Source organism: Rhinolophus sinicus, linkage group LG07 (assembly GCF_036562045.2).
Source record: "Rhinolophus sinicus isolate RSC01 linkage group LG07, ASM3656204v1, whole genome shotgun sequence".
Lineage (NCBI taxonomy): Eukaryota > Metazoa > Chordata > Mammalia > Chiroptera > Rhinolophidae > Rhinolophus > Rhinolophus sinicus.
Window position 1 is genome coordinate 53,296,208 of NC_133757.1, and position 23,583 is coordinate 53,319,790.

The following is a 23,583-nucleotide window of genomic DNA, read 5'->3' on the forward strand; positions in this document are numbered from 1 at the left end:
CTAATCAATAACACTTCAGGATGGTCTCTGTCAAAGCATAGAAGCAAATAAAATAGGACGTACATTATATCATCTGGATCCTTGACCTGTATCTCCTAGTCGAATATGTCTAAAAAGGGTTTAAAAATTCAAAAGAGAAACTTCCTATTGGATTGTCAAAATGAAATGTTTTCAAATTTTTGAATGACAAAAAGAGTAAAATACTTTCATTAAAAGTTCTTTATGATCTGAGAGGTAACACTTAATAAAGAAAATAAATAAATGAGTCATCTGGGATGTATTTTAATTATCCCCTTCCATTACCTCCATAAATCTAGTGTCTCCTATACAGGTCCATGTCTACACCCCAACACCCTGTATAAAAGGATTAGGGTAGGTTTAAAAAAAATAAAAAGTTAGTGAAACAACATAGTTGTGTGTTAAAAAAAAAAAAAAAAAGAATGAAAAATCGGGTTTATGAATAAAGAACCAAAACATAGTTTTACTTGCATTATTTTTTGCCTCATCAATACCCAAACTGATGAGATGGCTACCCTTTGTGTGGCAACCTTATTTAAAAATAACATCAAAACTGTCTGATCTTGTTTATGAGAAATTTAGTTCTGGCCCAGCGAGAAAAAGCAACGTTCTTGGCTCACTTGGATTCTAAAGTAATTCTTGATGAAAGAATGTCATATTAAAATTATTTTTATATAGCACATTAATCCAGTACATATGCCACCTTTATAGAAATGCCCCTCGTTTTCTTGGTGTGGAAGGAAGCCTAGGGAATTAATTTGCATAAATAAATATTAGGTAGAAATGGGGACTTGGGGACTTGCTACGTAACAATCATCAGATGATGGAGGTGATCCAGTCTTAGGGGTGAGACTCTGGTATTGTGTAGTTTCCTTTTAAAAACATGCTAACATTTATTTGGCTGGGACTTGTTCTAAATGAGCATTAAAGCAAGTTGAATTGAAAGAACCTCAGCAATTGAGAGGTATTGCCCTAGTGCAGGTCTGTCTCCTGAACAAACAAACACAGAACACAGTTTTAGACGTTCACCTCAGAGAAATAAAGGAAAGAGAATCTGGAGAAGGCAGAAAGGGGGCCGTACTGGTAGTACCTAGAATACATCCAGGTAGAGGGTTTCATTTACAGAAAAGCAGCGCCACCTGCTGGTAGGTCACCATTTCGAGAGCCTCTGGTTTGCCAGCCATCATCTATCTTGCAATCTATGCATAAATATACAGCAGTATATCTCAGCTGCTGTTATATATAAGATTTTATTACCAGTCGGCAGATTTCTAACACACTGGTTGCAGTTTAATAATCCTCTATTACCTGAAGTATGGGTTATATAAAAACCTAGAATGTTAATTGTTGACAAACCAATTCTAATATGTAAAGCATTGTAAGTCATCCAGTAAATATCCAAATAAATCAAAAGGGATCGCTCTTTTTCTGCTAACAACGTGTTATTAAACACCAAAATTTGATCACTTACATAAAAATAATGGTCATACATTGCAATGTACTAAGAAGTCAGCAAAAATGCATTATAATCTTACTAAAAGAGAGCTTTTCCTTCATTTACAATTTTGAGGAAAATGTTTTTCCAAAGGATATTGTTCCCTGTCTTTAAAAAAATGTACATAACGAAGGTGTCATTGAGGAAATTTTCTCATATAACAAAACCCTAGTTATAAATAACTAAGATTACATCTGTAAAACATTATTATTTTTTAAATGGCAATAGAGCAGTCATGGAGAATATAAGTCTGAAACAGAGAGCAGAGAAACACTACCTGTCATTTTGCAGAAAAAGATCACACAAACGCGATAGCAAAGGAACACAATAAAAGGAAGAAACAAGAATGTGATAGGTGACTCTGATTATATCTGCAAAGGAAACTGTGAAATAAATTAACACCCAAGCGCCCACGAAAGGCATATTGGAGCTTCACTGCGAGCGATCGTTATGCAACAGGGAAGGCTGGTGATTTTGTAAGAGCAGAAATAAAGTGTAGGCTGTGAAGTCTGCGGTGATAACTAATGACCACACTACTTACAACTCTGATTTGATCTCTAACAGAAAAAAATAAAAAAGTACTCAACCGCATAGAGGTATGCAATAGGGCTCGTAGTTTTCACTTGAAACAAATAAACCTCAAATGGGATCAAAGGGCCCCAGTAAATGAGAAATGACAGTTTCTATGTTGCCCTGATTTGATCTCAAGCAAAACTACATGCTGATAACATTCCGGAGCTAGGAGGAAGGTAGGGCCGTTCTTGGATTGGTATGGGAAGAGGGTGACAGCCACTGCCCATTCAGCTGATGAGAAGCCCACTCTAATTTCAAAAACTTATTGAGATTTAATCTCTAACAACAACAACAACAACAGCAACAACAACAGTAAAGACTGTTGATGCAGCGACCATAAGGGTATTCTTTACACACACACACACACACACACACACACACACACACTCACACACACACACACATTTTGTTGTTTCCAAAGGAAACTGTGACACCCCTTTACATGCAGCTCTTCCATCTGTCTAAGCTGGATAAGGCATGCGTATAAACAGAGTCAAGTGTTGAGGTGCTTCCTTTGAGCCCTAAGTGTCTCCAGTTGTCTACCACCAGGAGCTTAACTAGGAGGGTCTCCAGCATAGGCAGAGGGCATCTCATCTCCCACTTTGACTGCTGTAGTTACCACTTGCTGTAGAGAGACAGAGTTGCCCGGAGCAATTTCGGGCAGATGTGGAGAGTGTGGGGGAATCTGGTAGAGCTTAAGGCTGTCAAGATTTCAGCTGGGGGCCTACCCTGCCTCTAGACATAACTCCCAGTGTATCAGCCAGGGCGTGAGCACAGCACAAGAAGGTCCCTGAAGCTGCTGGCCTGGGTCTGAGCGATTAAAGGTATAAGCCCTGCCTTCAGAGCAGTTGGCATAAATTCAAATCGATGAGGAATCAAAGGTGGGTGAAAAGAGCTTATGAGAGTTAGAAATGTATTGTGGACCTGAAAGGCAGGTGAGATCACTCCGGGAGTGGTGAAACAATGGGTTAGCCATACCTTCCCAACGTGAGCCTCTCCCCACCTGGACTCAAATACCCAATGACATATGGAAGGGGAATATATTAACATCCCAAGACTCACTACAGCGTCCAAACACTATGCCTGTCAGCAGAAGCCGTGGAAGAAATGTGTCATCTTCAAAAGAAGCAGTGATCAATTCTAGATCAAGCTATTCAAGGCTGCTCTAGCAAAGGAAACAGCTGTTCAGGAACAAATGTTTTGTTCAAGATGGTACAAGCAAACAAGAAGCGAGATCGCTAGGCTCAAGACACTCTTTTCTCCTGAGACGATGCCTCATAAACTATGGAAACACATTCCTGACACAGTTTTTATGTTATTCAGCAAACGTTTGTGGAATTCCTACTGTGCGCCGTGGCTGCTGTGTGCAATACGCTGAGAATCCGAAGACCACTGTGAGTGGTTTGTACTTGCTGACTTCTAAAAAGCTCAATATAGAACTGCTCTAAATGGGATTTATGTGAAGTGTTATAGGATTACAGGAGAGAGAGACCCATTAATTCTGACCTGAGGTAGGGCAGTCAAGAAGTCTTCACAGAAATGGCAATATTCGAACAAACTTTTTCCATAAACATCAAGTAGGAACTATTTTGAGCTTTGTGAACCATATGTTCTTTTTTATGAGTCAACATTGCTGTTTTCACACGAAAGCAGCCATGAATAACATGCAAATGAATGGCCGTGACTGTTTTACAATAAAACTTTATTGACTAAAACAGGCAGTAGGCCAGATTTGGTCCACGGGCCACAATTTGCTGACCCCTCCTTGAAAGATAGGTAAGCTTCCATCAGCTAGAAGAGGGACAGAATCACAGGCACAGAAAAAAGGTATAGAAATGTGTTAAGTAACAAAAACAAGACATTTTTTAGAGAATCATTAGATGAAGGATACTTACATGGAAAAAGGAACTAGAAAAATAAGTCGAGGCCGAACTGTGAAAGGCCTTGAAGGCCATGTTCAGAAGGCTGGAGACTGTCCCATTGGAAACAAGGAGCCATCAAGTTGTTTTTTGTGTGTGTTTTTTCCCTTTCAAAGGTGGGGTTAACATGACCAAGTCTGTGTTTTAAAATAATAAACATGGTGGTTGTTTGGTGGCAAGGGAGACTAGTTCCTGGGAGGGCAGTGCCTGTAGACCAGGAGAAAAGGAATGAGTGCCTGAACTTGGCATTGTCCTTGAGAAGACAAGGTTTGAAAGGTGATCTAGAGATCAAATCAGAAGACTCGGCTAAAGACATGGAAACAACCAAAATGTCCTTCAATAGATGAATGGATAAAGAAGTTGTGGTATATATACACAATGGAATACTATTCGGCAGTAAGAAAAGATGATATAGGAACATTTGTGACAACATGGATGGATCTTGAGAGTGTAATGCTGAGCGAAATAAGTCAGACAGAAAAAGCAGAGAACCATGTGATTTCACTGATATGTGGTATATAAACCAAAAGCAACAAAAGAACAAGACAAACAAATGAGAAACAGAAACTCATAGACACAGACAATGGTTTGGTGGTTGCCAGAGGGTAAGGGGGGCGGGGGGTGGGGGGTGGGAGATGAGGGTAAGGGGGATCGAATATATGGTGATGGAAGGAGAACTGACTCTGGGTGATGAACACACAATGGGATTTATAGATGATGTAATACAGAATTGTACACCTGAAATCTATGTAATTTTACTAACAATTGTCACCTCAATAAATTTAATATAAAAAAAAAAAAAGAAGAAGACTTGGCTATCAGTAGGATGGAAGAGAGAGCAGGATAGCGGCACCCTTAGGATTTCAAAATACGTATCAATAGTCATCCAACCCAACTGTAGACTGTCCTCACATCAAGTCTATTCAAAGAAAGGGGCAATGGCAGGATGTGGGTTAAGGGCTTGGCCCAGTCTTGGCCCTGCTCCAAGCATGAATCTCACTAATGAAAAAATCAACAAGAAGCAGAGCCTAGCTATTCATAAAGCAATTTAGGAAAGGTGATAATGGGAAGTCCCAATACCAACCAGACCTCAAAGATAGGGTGATATCAAGACCATTGCAAGAAAAGAAATTTTAATAGAATTTAAAAAAAAATGTCATCTGCCCACCATCTGTTCCTCCCTAGTTTGCTCTCCAAGCTTCCTGCCACCTTCCAAGAACACACTAAATTCACTGACGATCTCAATGTTCCCATTTTAGAGATGGAAAAGTCATAAAGGCAGTTTCAGTAAGATGAAGAATGGGATCCAAAGTCATAGTTGCAACCACTCTATGAGGTAGGTCCTATTATTATCTCCACTTTACAGATGGGGAAACTAAGGAATAGGGAAGTTCTCAAACTTGACCACAGTCCCAAAGTAGTAAGGATGATGTCTATTCTGGGTTTGCCTAGATGAAATGAAAACATGTCAATGCCTTGAGAAGTGTAAAGACTAACACATGCATAAGGCATTATTCTTATTATAGCAATTGGCATTTACTGAGCATCCATTTGGTGAACATACCGACACTTGCCTGTGCCAGGAATGACTTCCAAAGTCCCCAGAAAACATACAAATCCCACCCCTTCTCTCCCTTTCCTTGCTCTAAGATTTCCTAGAATTTCAGGCTTTAATTGCCAAGGAGATCACCTAGCTCAGCAAGGGGAATGGCTTGGGAACTCCCTAATTTGTAGCAGAGAAAAGACAGGAGATTTCTGCCTAACAGACACCCATCTTCATTGTAACAGAAGAAATCTGTGAGGTGGCCCTGGCAGCACTAGCCCCTTGCACATGTCACATGCACATCCCAAGACTTCCAGGTCACATGCCCTGAGGCTCTCCCTCCCAGTCTGCATTCCTAGCAAGTTTCATCCTGTCATTTTCACTGCATCTCTCTCCTCTCTGCAGGTCATTGCACTTCCTTTATGAGTAACACCTGTTTAGAGCTTTGGCTTTGAAGCATCCCTGCTGGACATGTTCTCTCAGATGGCTATGTCACAGGCTATATGTGACAATGTAGTCATCTGTACTGAAGAGATGGCCAGCTCAAACTTGACAAAATACAGAGACCAATTCAAAGCCACTCCAAAGTAAGAGAAGGCTTGGTGCAGAATGAGAGAACTCTGGGAGCAACTGGGAAAGCTCCCTGCCCCTCCTTGTTGGAGCAGAATAAACAGAATAATGACACTTACTAGAAGGTAGTTATGAGACACGCAGCTTTTGGATCCCTCTATGTGGAAGACACTGTCACTTGGGTGCCATTGGATTTATTCTGCCTACCCCAAGTCAGAGTCAACGATCCTAACAATCAGGAGTGGCCGTCCATGTTTCTCCACATGTGGACAGGCTGATGTGACCATCTGCAAATGGTTACAGCTCTCAACACAGGGGCCCCTTTGCTCAGTGTGGCTTTCACCAAAGAATTAATATTTCTGTGCCACCCTGACTCCCATGAAAATGATCTGGTTCATCGAAATTAGTAAAACTGAATGCAAATGTCACAAGTCCTTGATTTTCTAGAACAAATGCTCTACATACACATGTATCCCTGTCTCTCCTCACTTGAAACATTGGTGGACTTTTGCCTACTGTGATTTTTTTTTTCCGTTTCCTTCTTTCCCAATAGTTACCTTCACAAAGAATATGGATTATACTTATTAGGTGATAATTTTCAAGAGCCTTCAGTTATGTCCTTGTTTTTCTTGCAAATCTACCCCCTTAATCTTCTTGTATCCCAATGTGAGTGTGTATGTGTATGTGTGTGTGTGTGTAATACTGTAAACTACACAGAAAGTTTTAAGAAATTTCATGGATCCGAGGCCATCCTGCTTCTGGCATACCACCTAGTCCTTTAACTGATGGTTGAGAATCCTTTCACTTACTCAGCCTTTTACTCATGAAATGTTTACTGAACTGGAATCCTTCAGGCCATTTCCTACTCAAGGATTCTTACCAACATAGGAAGCCCAGCCAAGGATGGCAGCACGCTCCATTTCTGACCTTGAAGGGAAGGCAGGCAGTCCCTAGGTCCTTTCTTGACTGGGCACAATCCAACAGGCTCCAGCCCAGAAAGCCAGCATTGGCCAAAATGGAAATCACTTTAAGGCCAGCCATCAGCAGCTCTCCCAGGAGACGGCCCACTCTCTGTGGTCCACAGGCACGCTCTCCACCTGCCGGTACACTCCTACGGCTCCCGCTCTGAGGGACCATCTTTCTCACTGCATCTCAGTCTCAGCACAGTTGGCCATCCCCGATGCACAGCCGCCACAACAGCTCCACTTGGAGTTTGCACAGGTATTGTCTGTAGCTCCAGGAATATTTGGTGGCACTCACCCTGCTGTGTTCAAGGGACAGAGTGAGCGCTTTCAGGATTACTAGAAGAGGCCAGGGGACATTTTCCCTTGCTGTTTCCCTCATGAGGAGGAGGAGTGAATGAGCTGGTCAGAGAAGAAAGGCTAGTTTAGGTCTCTAGGCCCTTTTGGCCAGCTCATCTGAACTGGACATCAGAAGAATGTCTCCTTACGAGAAGCTACGGGTACATCTGAAATGTCCTTCCAAATCAGGTAGTCTAGCTAGTCACACACACACAAAAAAGTATTTTCAATGCCCTCCAAGATTTCAAATGTGTGGATCTGACAATGCTGGACATTTTTTCTGCCCATTTCGATTCCTCTTGGGGAAATGGCTGGCTTAAGGAACAGAACTCTTGTAAGCAGATATGGGGATGGCAGCCTCCCTGATTATCTAGGTAACTCAACAGGTTAGTTTGGGAGACTGTGCCAAGAGAAGAAGGACAACACCTTGCCAGTTGGGAGGGTGAATTTTGCTTCCTTCCACTTCCAGAAGTTGGCCGCTTTCCTTCCCTCCATAGTCAGCGGCATCACCACCACTGATGAACTCAAGTGCTTCTCCAAGTGCTGTTTGCACGACCATTTGGGGTTGACGTGTACACAAATCCTACAGTCATGGATGCTGACACAGAGACACAATGAATGCAGACAAAGGTCTGTGCACAGAGAAATAAAGAGGAAAAGAAAACTGTGCCATGGTACTTGGAAATGCCACATGATGTCCCTGGAGTTTGTGTGGCAGTACTTCACAGGAAATGTGTTTTGTATTTCCACTGGAGTGGGATAAGTGGTTGAAAACTATAGTGGGCTTTCAGTGAATGGGATGCGAAGTACTTTATGATTGTTTCCTCCACAGATGGAAGGAGACGTGCTGTCTCCCTGAGAAAGATGAGAAGAAAAGAGTCTCACTGACATACACAGGGATTTGAAAAGTAATTCCCATGAGCTCTCGCAGGAGCTACCACATGCAGCTCGAGCCAAGAACCTCAGGGCTGGTTACATGTCCCAGCTGGTGGTCCCCACTTGCTTTGTTTCTGCCACCGAGTCTAGGCCAATGACATCCATGGCAGCAACTGAGAGCTGCCTGTCTCTGTGACTTTCAACACACTCAAGATGGGAGTCTTATTGGAAATGGCGAGGATGGTGAGGGAGGAAAGAAATCCTAGTTCGATAAAGAAAACAGACAAAGTAGCTCCCCGAGACCAGCGCTGGTGGAGGCAGCCCTGTAGGTCTCCAGTCCCAGCTGAGACTTGAGTAAATTCTCCTCCAGTGAGAAAACTCCACTGAGACCAAGTAGGGGTCCTGATGGCTGCCAGGTCAGCTGGGGAAAATTACGCTCAAGAAGTTTAACGAATGGTATGCAACTGCTTCAGAGCCACTAATTAAACTTTCTTTCAAGAGATGTTAACTTCTGGGATTTGCATTTGGATAATGTGCTTCAGCTGTGGATCCCAGAGGCTGGCGATCAGACCTCCGCCTTCCTTCCTAAGGCTTCTCAGAGCAGCTAAGGGCTGCTTCCTCCGACCAGCCTCCCCTCTGCTGGTCTTCTTGGGGGTCTCCCACCTGCCTCCTCTGCTGCAGTCCCCTTTTCCACAGCTGCCAGAGGAATCTTCGAGAAACAAAGCCTCTGATGTCATTTCCCAGATCAAACACCTTGCATGTTTTCTGTTGTATTGTACAGGAAGGACAAAACCGGTTTGGCCTGGAGCCTGTCAATAACGGGCCCTAGTTACCGTTGAGGGCTCCTCTTCCTGCCTTCTCCTGCACAGGTCTTAGCTCCAGCCAAACTGGGTGAGCAGCTGGTTGGGAGGAGGCTCCAGGCCCCCCCACTGCATTCCTCTTATGCTGGTAGGCAGGACACCCTATCCTCCTATTCTCCAAGGCACATCTGCAACGTCACATCCTTTGGATCTTACCTTGATTGACCATCAGAGGTGACCTCTGAGCCTCTGCACTGCCAAACACGTTGAACCTCTCTCCCATAGCACTCCCCACATTGTCTTGAGTCTTCAGTACTGAAACCCTCGTCTTTCTCTCCCTCGTCGGAGACAGACTGACCTATGGACCCTCTTCAACAGTGTGAGTAACTGAGTAACTCAACTTACTGCATAGGCTGTGGAGCCACCCAGCTTGTTTTCAAATCCCTGCCCCACCAATGACTCACTGCATGACCCTGGGCAGGTCACTGAATGTCTTTGTGCCTTAGTTGTCTTCCCTGTGAATGGCGCAAAAAGTGTACAGTTGCCTCACTTGCAAATAATAGTTACTGCCTCATATAAGGATTAAGTTAATTAATAATCGTAAAGGACACAGAACAGTGCTTGCCGTGCAGCAAATGCTATGCGACTATTAAATTTAACAACAGCATACTTGTACATACGTGTACATATGTACGCACTCACGCACACCCTTGCTGGGCTGGCAGAGTATCTTGCATATAGTAAGAGCAGAGACTCACTGAGTCTAGTCTTTACATGAAACCAAGTTGAGCATCAGCCACTTCCTAGTATTCTCACATTAACAAGCCTCACCTCCTCAAAGATGGAGTCTGTATCTGATAACAGCAGACCTGTCTGGAGCGTGGCCTATACTCAGACAAGGCAAAAACATCTACTTAGCCTCCAAAGGGAAAAGCGCTGTTTTAGATCTTAGTAGGGCCTCACTCTTCCTCTCTCACCAGTGAGTACGATCTGTTTATAATCTCCACATCCGCTCCGTTCTAAAAATGGTTCCCATTATGCTGTTCTGTGCTCACTGCTTCTAGGCCTACATGCAAGTCAAAGACCCCAAACTCTAAGATGTTTCCTTTGAGCATCCTGGCACATGTCCTGAGTTGGTTGGGCCAGATGACAAACATCCATCTCAGATGAAGCAAGCATCTGACTGCAACGACGGGCACCACATGAGAAGTCCGAATCCAAGGCCCGATTGAGACCAGAGGTGCTGTGGGCCAACTGCTCACGTCTGTCTGGATGGGACTGGAAGGCAGGGGGCTGGGAGCTGGTGCGGCTGCCCCACAAGCCTCTCTCCAGTGGCTTTACACCATTCCTGATCTGATACTAATTTGAGACAATGCCCAATCACATCACAACAAATTAGCCACAGACACACGACTGCAATCAACTTGGGGGCTATCCTGAATGGGGGCTGGGGGATTCCCTGTCTCCGTGAGCTGCACGCTCCCACAGATGTTTCTAAAAGCCTCTTCCCAGAGGCCCATTTAGAGAGAAATTAAATGCAACTTGGACTTAATTAACGTTTTAAATGATAATGAATACAATGTAGATTCATAGGAGGCATTTACATTGTGTTGTAAAATTGATAAAAATTTAATAACTCTTTGTTAATAAGTTATGTCTCCCCAGACCCATAAAGCCTAAGGCACTGCAGACTCCAGACTGGGTCTAATCCAGGCTCCTGGTGCAGGTGGAGGAGGGAGCAGAGATGGACTTGACATTTGCTCCAAGCCTGCTCTAATTCAAACCTCTGCTTGTTCGTCAGTACTTTATTGCATACAGTAAAGGTCAGGATTTGCGCTCAAGGCAGAGCCTTGACAAGAAAGCTCAAGTGAAAGGCGGGCTGGCCCTGGCATCTGTCGCCCAAGATAGTGCAGGAGGGGGGAGATGGAGAGCCCTGGCCACATGTGTCCCCACCATGGAGGTGAGATGGAGAATTGGAGGGAAGCTGGAGAATCCGCTGCCTGCTGGTAGGCGCCTACAGGGTGAGTCTTGTGACAAGCAGCCACTGTCCTGAATAAAAATGCAAACATCATTTCCACGTCACTTTGCATAAGGACCTCTGCTCAGCTTACTTGTGGCACGCCAATATCTTTCTAGTTTGTCCTTGAAGAGCGGAGTCACCTATTAAAGCATGTCCTTGAAAAGGGAGGTGTCCAAGTGACGGGGTACACACCAAGGACCCTTTCATCTTTCCTCATTCTGACCTTTGTACTTCTTGTCTTCCAACCCTGTTTCAAAGGATTTCTTTTGAAAAGCCGGCTGCTGTGTGCCTACTGTTCCCTTTCTCTTTCATCTATATGTTGTGCCTTTTTATAGCATATTTATCTTAAAGAATTCAACAATACTATTGGGAGGGGGAGCACAACGAGGTCCCAAAATGCCAGCCAACTACACCATCGGATGCTAAACTGAAAACACAAAAGAAACAAACCAACAAAACCTGGCTATTTATTATAAATGAAAACCTGGTTTGTTTTGGAGTTCTTTAGAGATGGGTCATTTAAAGGAGCCTTTTCAAAGGAAATTTTGCCCGAGCATGATTGTTGCTTACTATGCTGATTTACGGAGCTGACCACTGCGCAAGCACATAGGAAGGCTTCTTTCCGGTCAACTCATTGCTAAATGTGGCTACCACAAAATCAAGTGAGAGGCATTGGCTTTCGCAGCCTTGCCAGCTCCCAACAGAAGTGCTGGAAGAGGCCTTCCCAGGGTCATTACCTCCCAGGGAATTACATGGCCGCCCAGGTCTATCTGCCTTCCTGTGTTCACTTCCAGCAACAAGATGCAAGGGCCAAATCGGAGCATGGGCAAGGGCTGGCTAAAGAGCTAGAATATGATGCAAATGCTGCTGTAGTGTTTGGTGTCATGGGGTGGGGGAAGGAGGGAGAGGGGGGGGGAGGAGGAGGGAGGGAGGGAGAGGCGGAGGCAGGGAGGGAGGGAAGAAGGGAAGGAGGGAGGGAGGAAGGGAGGGAGAGGGAGAGAGAGGGAAAGAGAGGGGGGGAGAGAGAGAGAGAGAGAGAGAATGAGTTAGGGGTATTATACCAGCATGCATGGGAAAATGGGAGGAAACTGCAGACCCAGAATGAATGGGCTTAAAAGAATACATGGGACACTATGAGTAAAATGATTTAGGCTGACTTTCCTTTCTTTATCTTTCTATCACTGATGGTGGTGGTGGGACGAGACAGTCTTCGGTTCTAGGGCCTAGAAATAAAACAAATTTTAGGGTTGAGGAGCTTGAGGAAGTCACCCAAAACTATACATAAAAGGAATGAGATAATGATAGGCTGTTGATTTTTAAGTGCAGCTTATTAAATTAAACCTCCCTTTACCAGGCATTGGAGACTGTCAGCATAGGTGTGTCCTATTATAGACTTTTTCCTAGAGCTATTTCCACCCCCTGCCCTAGTATCTGATTTTATGTACTTCAAAATGCCATTAGTTCACTTGAGTGACTTCAGTGCTATTGACAGCGTTAATTCTCTGCCTGTACAAACCAAAGGCTACTCAGGATAAGCTGATTTTTGTTTATATCTGACACGACTCAAGATTATACTACACTGATTTTGGTATGTCTCCCTTCAACCCGATCGTGTTGGACTTCTCCCATCCCAACCACTGGAGTAGAATGCCTCCTTGTATTATATCTATACCCGAAATAAAAGTCATGTGCCATTTAAAATTAGCTACAGTAGTTTGGGAAAGGGCGTATGTAATTGTGCAGGTTTAAACTATTAGTAAATTGAAAGGTTGGTGTGAGTGATCACACATGTACTCCAGCTAAAACTCTTTCCAAGTGCAAGTCTAAAGATCTGTTTCTCTTCTAGCACGTGGTTAATTTGTTCATGCCAGGGTTACTGACGCTTGTGGCCAGCATCCCGTTAGGCAGGTCTCAGCAGGTTTGAATCAATAGGGCCCTATGTTGTTTCTGCATCATAATTTTAATTGCCCCTTTCTGTGAGATGTAGCAGTCGGATAGCAGGCAAGACTGAAATAAGAATAAATTGCACCAGAGCAAAAGCACCATTTCACAAAATTATATTGAGGGGAAATGGAACTGATTAGAACCGAAATCCGTGTTTATGTGTGTATATGTTGCTCAACATGCATTTTTATATTTGATAGTACTAGAACGTAGCTATTTGTAAAAAGTCTGGGGCCCATACCATCCTTGTGTGTTTTAAGAGAGCTGGTACCCCTGCCCAGGATCATCGGAAGTGGAAATACAATCGGAATAATCGGACAATGATGCTACGTGTACACCGATCGTAGCCTGCCATATTGAATAATTCAGTCTTGCCCAAAATAGAATAGACTTGTGATGAATCCTCTCTGGCCCTTCTTTGCCTTACTTTTCTGACACTGTTTTTGAAGTCTTTTGTAAAGGAGTCCTACTTCTCTGTGGATCTTTTTGTCAGCACTGTCTGGCCTTACAATAGAAGGAGACAAAGGTTAGAAGAGTAGTGACTTAACACCCAATAGGTGGTAAGGGGCCACACCTCCAAGGAGAGGGGAGCTGAGCAGGCCCGTCTCGCCGTTAGAAGGCACATTTCTAAAACCGTTGTGAACACTTTTCATACATTACCACTCCTCTGGGAACCAGCTACTTCTCTTCCCACTTCAGAAAACACATAATGGGACTTTGTGTTTCAATTTAATGTCCCTTGAAAACCTAAATCTTTCCCCTTATAAGAAAAAAAAAAGTAGTAAAGAGGGAGACGAAAGGCAAAAGAGAAACGAATTAGGCAGTCTCCAATGCACACTGGCTCAACTGGGAAACTGCGACCAAAGCAAGCTCCGTAATAATATAATGACGTTTAATGAGTGTCTTGGGAAACAATACAGCCCCAGCATAAAAGACAAAGGGCAAAACCCATCATGGCTCTGCTGACACTAATTCAAAATGATTTTCAGAACAACCAAAGAATGTAAGAGAAGTAATCTGATCCGCCCATCTGACCTCACTTTGATTCAAGGGCCCTTCTCCTGCCATTTCTAATTGTCAAACCCTCTACATTTCACATCTGCTCATATTTAATGAAAAGCCCACTCTCACCACTGCTCTTTGAGTCAACCAGCTCTGTCAAACGGGCACCACCCAACCCCACCACCAGTGAGGGAAGGGATTGCTATTGGAGTTCTGCCAGTAGAATTCCGCATAGAGACAGACATTTTTTAATTGGAGAAGAAGGGCTTATGCGGGCGCATGAAGGGGCTCAAATTGGAATGGATTTTTCTAACTTATTATTAATGGTCAAAGGTGAGTGGTCTCACACAGGGATAGATGAAATCTGCTTTTGTTTGATGGAGTGACAAGGGCGGAAAGACTGATGAAACAGAGGAGGCAAACCCCACCCCTGAGCTGTCAGTACCAGTTAAGGCTTCAACACACAGGCCAAAGCCCCATGTTTTCCACAGTGGGGCTTATTGTGGAGGAGAAGGAAGGATAACAATCTCATCCACGGGATGTTTCTGAGAGGACCGGACAATCCTACCCCAAGTATTTCTTCTCCTCGTCTCCAACAATGCTTGAATTAAATTGCAGAGCCGAGAAACCCCTCCAAGAATGGTTTCTCCTGGATGAAATGGAAATTATACATGCTGGGCCTCACTAGGGGGACACGGCTTTTGCTGTGATTGGTATGGGTGACCAGAGCCAAAACATGACCACACATCCTAGTTTAGAGCCCGAGTGACTCCTTCCTTTTCTCCACTGAATCTCTGGCCAAGGTTTTAGAGCCTAGTAATTATGTGAAAACAGAAATTGTGCCTTAGGCAGAAGGGTAACCCAGTGGCTGGTAGTTACATTCCCCACAACCAATCAAAGCGACGTGGCCGAGTTGTGCCCCCATCACTCACTCCTTTGCTCTTCCCCAGCTCTTGTCTCTGAAGCTGGTGTCTTGCTACACATCGTCGACAAACAAATTCTTTGTGTGGTTGTGTCCTAGTCTACCTTGGTAGTGTCATATGATGAGAGAGAACTCTTACAATGAAAATAAAGGGGTCAGAGTTCATACTATGGCATCTGTAAGAAAGATTTTAAAGGAAACTTTCTTTCTAAAAAGTTCCATTTTAGGCCAATGTCAAGATAAGATTTAGACAGTCCCAAATCACTCTCAATACACCTTCCATTAGCTTTTACTTTTACAAATGAATCTTGTCCTTTGGCACTGTTCTGGAGAGGCAGTGAGTCGTGAATCTGAGAGCATGATTGTCCAGTTCTAGATCTAACTTTTCCAGAAGACTGTAACACAGCTCGATGCACAGATCATGCCTCAGACCTGAACTGCAGGTACAAACACCAGCTCCTGGCCTGGCACACCCTTCCAATGCACACAAGCAAGCTAGGGCTCCTTCGGCACTAGAAGCCTCTTTGGACCGCTGTCACATAAGCACACCACGCACGCAGGGACCCCCTTGAACGCCGGCACAGGGAAGTCAAGCCAAGTTTGACGTGGGAATAAACGCTGAGGCAGGAAGTGCTCTTCTCCGCCCTTGGTGCCCGTGTGAATTAATCCTCGCTAGTGATAGTGTAATGCAACCAGCAGCTCTGGGCACAGAGGAGAGAGAAGGGATGGCAAGACGGCCACTAGTGAATGTGTTGGGTGCTTTCAAGAGGAAGGGATGAAGCACAGAAGAATTGTCTTCTATCTCCCATGCTACCAAAATGTGAAAATAAGGTTACCCCCACACTGTAAGGCATCTAGGTCCTCTCGTGCAACCACAACCTGTTCTGCCCTTAGACGAGGTCCCACCTCCCAGGATCTCTGTGTACACGCTGGCGCTTTCAGGAGCACCACCTATGAACTGTGTCAGTCACATACCAGTAAAGTCCATGCTGAAGACAGGGCTGAGGGGGCTCAGGGATCTGGTGTATCTCAGCTTTGCCAGCTACCAGCCTTGACTGGTTCTTTAAATCTCTGAGCTCGTGGGTGACAAAGACATCGGATCCCAAAGGCCTGTGCAACAGACTCAAGGAATTCATGGAGGTTCGTGGCTTACAGTTTTTGTTATTATTTGGAATCATGATTACTACAAGGTACCTTAAACAGAGAACGACACTTTTGGAAAAGTAAATGATATCAATGGAATGATTCTTTGAATCAGTCTTTTTTTTAGGGGGAGCTCTACAACCCACCAGTCTGTATAGGTTGGCAGATTTAGAGCACTCTTTTTCAGAACATAGGACATAGCCGGGCACTGGAGGAATGAGACACAGATTAGGGAGACACAGTGGGGAAAAAAAAAATCTGCATCGAAACCCTGTTGTAGTTTAGAAACTACCTAAGCTCATTAAACACAATTTAATGCTAGCTCGAGTTGGCTTGTTCTCGCTAGACTTTTTACCTCCCTCCCTTCGACCCAATCTGATATCTAACCTTTCACTGAATAGTAACATACATATTTCCACACATCTCTGTATTAATATAGGATTTGATTTGCTGTCACATTAATTCCATTTCTATTTATTTAAAGAGAGTGAGACTGTAATATCACAGTTCTGCGTGCTATTACGAGAAGCACAAGTTAACAGAATGGGAGGGAGGGCTTCCCCAGCAAGTATACAGTGACACAGGCAACCGGGACGACATATCACCACATACTAGGTCACACTGGGAAGAACACATCACCTCGACTGACTCACAGAACCACAGGGCACGACACAAGACGAGGATGATACCACAGACAGCACAGACATGGAACTGCATATGTCGGGGTTCAACTTACAGGCACGGAAACTGGTGGAGCAATCATTAACAGAGACAGAAGAAAGTGGGAAGGCTCTCTCAAGGGTGTCCATGTTACCACGCACACGGCCTGACATGCACGAGCAGTCACGCTCAGAACGTCCGCAATCAAAACAACATGCCCGTCTCATTCTCTTGTAGATGGACATCTTGGCTATAACCATGGGGTTGGATGAGAGGAGAGGAAGAGCGGTAGTTAATGGCAAGGTCACGCACAGCCAGGCGGCCGGAAGGGAGCTGAAGGGATTTAACACAGGTCTTAGTTCACAGTAACAGTCTTGACCCAGAAAAAAATGCAGAGTGACTGCTCGTAACAGTTTGGTGGTCCATCCAAAAAAATGCAGCGAAAATGTAAATTGCCTCTGTAGTCCCCCAAGGCTGTTGTGTATGATTTTTCTCCCCTAGGTGAAGCGGGTGACTACAGGCAAAGGGCATGGCTGATTGCAATCGGGTTCTTGGATGAGAAGACGAGCACATTACAGATAGCAAAAAGCATAACCAACAATTTTCCCCTGGCACAATTAATACAGGAGGACAAAATAGACACACAGCCAATCAATTCATTGCTTACTTGGTACAATAAACGGTTTTTGCAGGATGCAAAAAATATCTCATACGTAGGCTTTCTAATTTCCATCCATTTCTGGGCATTAGGCAGAGCCTGGGACAAGCTTTCATCAAATTAGATGTAAAACGATTACGTGTTAATATAGAATCTGAGGATGCCTCTGCTGAACTTCCCCAGAGTGAGTTTACATGATGCCTACAGGAATTTAAATTTACTCTTGACAGAACAAATATCCAAATCTGTCCACATAAGAAATGCAGCTACTCAAGGCTAACGCTGCGTGTTTGACATTAAAGGCAGTTCAAAAATAAAAAATCACCCAAAGCATATGAGATGTTGGTCTATTGGAATGCATTTAGCTACTCATGGGTGTATTTTCTGCTTAAAGCTGAGAAAATCTGAAAATCGCACCCCGCCCACCAAAAATTCAGAAAGCAACCAGGCTCTTGGTTCATCATAGTTTTTTTCTTATACAGAAAATACTGGTCAAAATAGATTAAAAATGACAAAACATGAACTAAGAGAAGAGATCCCATGTACAAGATCGTGCTGAGGCTTGCATGCCGTATCGATAGCGCTTCTAAAGCTAGCGGCAAAGTCTCTACATGGCCTAGGGACCCAACTTGAGCTCTAACCTACTCAAGTTGATGGGCATTAATGTATCCTTCACGTCCTTCACCTCTACCCTTCCAGCCAATTTACAGTTCAGTACCACGAGGAGGTTTTCGTGCCTCATTTTGATGCTACAACAGGCAAAAATATTTGCTTATCACTTAGCCGGAACCGGCCTGCTTCTCTGACAGGAGGGAGAAGAATTCATACTCATTCCAAACATCACAGCCAAATAGTAACCTGCAGTAAACAGAGGTGCTATTCCCTGTACCCGCACCTTCCGTTTGGAAAGTTGTATTTCCCCTCCCTTTCTTTTTCTTCGTGGAGAATGGTTGCACTCTTCCTTTAAAATACGGCTTGTGGTTTTGGCCTCTTTGAATGTTACAGTCACCAGGAAGAGGGGTTTAAATCTCTTAAATGGGTCAAGTCCTGTTCTAAGACCTTTATGACTTGCCATACAGTATATTTGTCAAGCGGGGTAACGTTATGATTGTGACGAACAGGCACTGGGGGAGATGAATGAGAGATCTCTTCAGCAGCAACTCCATTCCTGTGAACTTGGCTCACATTTTTAGTGACACGTTCTTTTAGCGTCCTAGCTAGTCAGTTGTTCGGTCATCATCATGCAGCCCCAGCCCTGTTCAATGTGTGATACATCATTCCCGAGCTTAGCTTTCAGGGGGTGGCGGGGAATAAACGTTCTCCTATAGCATTTGAATCAGAAGAATTTAGAAGGCATAGTGTGAATGCCCAGATACCTCCAAAGAGCAGTTGTTGAAATCATGAAAGGGAAAAAAGTCTTCAGCTGAAGACATGAAAATAAAGTTATTTTAAATGCATCCAGATCTGGTGTACAACGTGGAGACCACTTGCTTGGTTTTTCTCTCTCCTAGTTCTTTTACTGGAAATATTGATTTGTTATTTATACAGAAGAGGAAAACGAAGATGATTTTTTGTTTCACTGTAGATAAATTGTTTTGAAAACAATTTTTAATCAAATGCTGTAGCAGAAGAGAAGCCCTTCAAACTCTGAAATGCTATGCTTCTCATTAGCGGCAGTCCCTGGTTTTCATTTGCATCCTGTCATTTTAGGTTCACATACAATAATAGAATCTGACACATTTATAGAGAAAATATATATACACATATATATGTATATACACAGATACACATATAGATATATCTATATATGTATTTATATAGATATATAGATACATCTATATATACTTTCTTTAAAGACAAGGGAGGGAGGATGGGGGTGGAATAACTTTTGAATCGGTTTTGTCAGAGGTAAGCCCATTATAATGGGTGATTTAAACCTCCTACTTGATAAGGGTTCAGGAGGAAACACAACTTCAAGGCAGTGCCTCTCAGGGACTGTTTGCAACTATCATTGTTGGCTGTTCTGGAGACCATGCATTGTTCTAAAATTTCATATTGTTAGCATGCAGGAACAGGCTGAAACTGGTCATCCAAGCAGCAAAGAAACCATTTGCTATAAGAAGATTAAATGTTAATTAGAAGCAGTTGCATTCCAAAGCAGCATATGCATAAAAAAGAAAACATGCTATTACTCGTCATTCCTTCCCAGTCTCACTTTTACACTCACACCAAATACGAAATAGAAACCTCAGAACACAAACAAGCACCACCACAAAAAAATCAGCAAGAATGATCAAGGAGAGGCTCAAAGACAAGACAGAAACAGTTAAAAATGATTGAGCCCCATACGTTGACAAACTTGTGTAAATTACAATGTCTAGACCAAGATGCCACCCGACGCGGAGGGTGGCTCTTTTTCTCTACTTCCGGTAGAGTCCATTTTCATTGACTCCCTGTCATATGTCTTCACCTATTTACTTCTGGGTCCACTTTCTTAAAGGGCAAGTCCCATTCTGACCTTCCTCTGGTGGAGTGATCCATCAGGCTTGAAGGACGTGTGTCCCCACAGGAAGAGTCTTCCTCTGGGCCATTACACGAGACATGAACAAGCTCTTTCACTAAAACCGGATAAGGATTTGCCTCCCTGGTGGTAGCCGTTACAGAAGATGTGGACGCTCTGTGTATAAAATTATGGTCTCCAGTTGTAAAACACAATGACATCAAAATTTAAGTTGTGGATCTCCTAATTTGGGAACTACTACTCCTCAACTCTCTCTCTCTCTGGCTTCCTTATCTTTTGGTTTTGTTTCAGTGAATCATGGATATTCAAAACCACTGGTATTTTATTTCCATTTCTCTGTGATTGTTTCCTCTTCTAGAGCTGTTGTAGGTTAGAAGGTTAATTTCAGATAACAGAGTGCCATTTAAAACTCCCAAGGTTAGGTTTCAAAGAGCAACTTTGAAAGTTTTCAGTATTTATTTAAAACAGAAGTAAATTTCATATCTACTCCCTGGCCACATAAAGTGCCCTCTCTCCTTTGGTGTTTGCTGATTTTCTTATTACGGAGCCACCCAATGCTCTCCTCCCAAATCCCAAGGCTCAGAAGAGAGTTTTCCCGGAGATTTCAATGACAATACAAAGTAGATCTATGAGGACATCTAGTGGATCGATGTGGAAAAGCAACTAGTTGACGGACCTGAATGAGCTCCCTGTGAAAGGGAGCAGAAAAAGGACCCTGTGTGCCTCTAAGAACTGAAATGTGTGCAGTGTCATTTCAATTCAATGGTTTCTCACAATCCACAGTGTGTTTTTAGGGGGCAGCCAGGACAAAGGGTGAGAGGTTCTAGAAGATTGTCCCAGAGTGGTCAAAAGTGGCAACTCGCTAGCAAGCACATTGCCTCTGCAGCCGTGGCCAGCAGGGGAGGGCCACTTCAGCACCAGCTGGCCGGGTCTCCTCAGAGCCCTGTGACAGCTTCCTGAGACAGGGAACAGACGCAAGTGTGTCTCTGGTAGGTACACACACTGTAGTGACTTGTCATTCCATCTTAGGGCTCTTGGAACTTTATACTCAATGAATTGCTCCCATAGGCCGGCTTAACTCTGGGAAAGCTGAAAAATAAGCATCTGGGGACTCAGTTTTCTCTTTGGCCCACATCATAAGGTTCTTGCTCTTGGACTGGTGCCACCGATTCAAAGAGGTTATGTGGTTTCCAAGAATTAGACCCTGGGTCTCACCTTCCTCCTAACAGTTTTACAATTTGAGAAAAAGCTTTTATGTGCTTTCCTTCACCACAATGAAGTGAATATTCATCTAATATTTCCATTATGACTTCCCGGTGCTATTTATAGAGACAACATTCCCTAACGAGCATCATCAAAGGTATCTCTTTACCCTTAAGTGTTTAAAACTGGAAGACATCTCAGACATACTCTTGGACAACTTTCCCGATATTTTCAAAGGTCATGATCATGAGAAAGGAAACCTGTGGAGAAGTGGCTACTGTAGATGTAGTTTAGTTACTGCTCTTTGCTTGTGTCAAACTGACGGTCAGCTGTCAAACTCAGGTTCTCTGCTGGTTGGCCCTTCCAAGCCAAGCCTGGAATGGAAGAGGGGGTGGGACTCCATCCTGTTCTCAGCACCATCTGCCTCCTGTATCAGCAACCAAATTGTCAGCCAATTTCCAATTGCAGAATCTTAATTTCCAGGGTGGGTTGGGAGGGGAAGGAGAAGCAGTGCTGGACTGAGAGGCTTAGGTGATGTTTTGCAACTGCAGGGGGAAAGATATTTTAGGTTTCCAATGAAGCAAATTCAGGGGAAAACTGGTGCAGGGGGGAAAAAAAATCTGCCATTCAAGTCATAGAAACTTGTTAGATCGTAACCTTATGTTTAAAATCAATCCAATGCAGGAAGGATTATTTTCAAGCCTGAACCCGGGAGCTGCTCTTCAGATGCTCACAGTAACTAAATTACAGGTAAAAACATCCACGGAAGAAAAGTTCACTGAGGTGTAAGGTTGAGGCATTTGTTTGATGTGACACTGGGAATCAGAAAGCATTCTTTCAAGTCCTATAAATGAGAAATGATGTCTTCACTTAGCAAAATTCCTCCTAATAGCTTCTGGAGGGAGAAGAAAGATCTTCCAGGTGGTTTTCCCAGAGCAGAAAGAGCGGGGAGAAAAAGCTAGTTAATGTCTGCAGCACAGAGCACTCCGAGCTAGTTGTTCCTGTCCTCAGCACTGTACTGTGGCTGCAAATGGCAGAAGAATTTGGCACTAGAGTTGTTTGATGCTTGACATCATGGTTTCTCTCCAATTCTGTAGGATCACGAGATTGTGTGAGCCGCTCTTCAGGTATAAAAGTGGCTTGTGCCCTCAAAAACCATCCTCGAAGGTGTTCTGCAGATAAAGGGAGCTGCAAAGTCAATTTTGGCAGAATCATGAATTGAAGAAGGTCGCTGTTTTGTTTTTCTTGTACATTGAGCATTCTGTACCCTCAAACTCTGAAGCCTGGCCCAAACCAGATGACAAACTTGCCTCTTCTGCTGCTAAAGGTGAATGAGAGGACACATGCTGAGGCATCTCCAAATCCCAGGGCCATTGGACTCAAGTGATCTGCAGGTGGGGTCTCGTGTTCAGTGGTCTGATGTACACGAGTCAAGACCCCATGCTCATTTCGGGTGCCTCCGAAAGCAGCACTGCTCTAAGGCACACACAGAAATACTGGCCCTAAAAGCTCCTCGTCAACTGCCACATCATGTTGAGTAGAAGGGTCCAACTCCTTGAGTAAGTTAGGGGCTCAGAGACTTACATTTACTTGTTCAGACTTGTACATAGCTCATCAAGGAAACTGAACAGTCTCCTCGAGCCATCTTTTCTGCCTTAAACAAGTAAATGGTTCTTCCAAGATGCCTGACCTACACCTATAGAGGAATTGTGTATGTTTTAGTGGGTACTGATGGAAGAAGAAACTTGATTTTAAAGCAAGGGAACTTCCTAGATTGCAGAAAATAATTACCACTGTGGAAATACTTGTCTCCAGTAAGGTAGTTTAGATACTTAGAGTCCCAAAGTTGGGTGTCCAGTTAATTCTCTAGCAAGCACTTACTCATATAGAGAGGCACATATATTGTAACAAATACATCACTCTATCTATAAAATATCTCTACTCTTATATATAAAAATGTACATTTTTACATATAAAGTACTGGTACATATCATATATATATCACAACACAGGAATATATATGCAGCATATGTGTTTCCTTCAAGATAGGAATTCAAGCTCAAGAGCCGAGGAGACCAAGTATAATTTATCAAAGGCAAGCATGACAATGACCCCCAATAGACGAGGCATCTAGAGCTACAGTGGTAATTACCTCAGCCTACTCAGTGTCCCCTAAAGGTCCCGAGACAAGGCCTTCAAGAGAAACACTGTTGTCAAGGTCTTATTTTCTAATGGAAAAATAAGACAGCGCCAGAAGCTGGCAAGAAGCTGGAGGCTGAGGTGGATGAACAGACTGGGTTCCTGCTCTCAGGGTTCTCCAGCTCCAAGCTACTCTGCAGACTGTTAGATGAGGGAGTGGGGCATGATGTCACTACTACATGCAACATAAATACCAAAAGAAAAAAGGAAACTGAA

The 23,583-nt window shown here is 43.6% G+C and overlaps 1 protein-coding gene across 36 annotated transcripts in view; it reads right to left on the reverse strand.

The window, feature by feature from the left end:
• Positions 1-23,583, reverse strand: part of KCNMA1 (potassium calcium-activated channel subfamily M alpha 1) — a 715,366-nt gene that overhangs the window by 119,151 nt on the left and 572,632 nt on the right. For 18 of the 36 annotated variants that reach the window (XM_074339646.1, XM_074339645.1, XM_074339641.1 and 15 more), the window contains one exon: positions 16,863-17,036. The exons of the other annotated variants lie outside the window; for them this stretch is intronic. In XM_074339646.1, the coding sequence (XP_074195747.1) occupies positions 16,863-17,036 (174 nt within the window). The remainder of the gene's footprint in view (positions 1-16,862; positions 17,037-23,583) is intronic. 36 annotated transcript variants of the gene reach the window in all.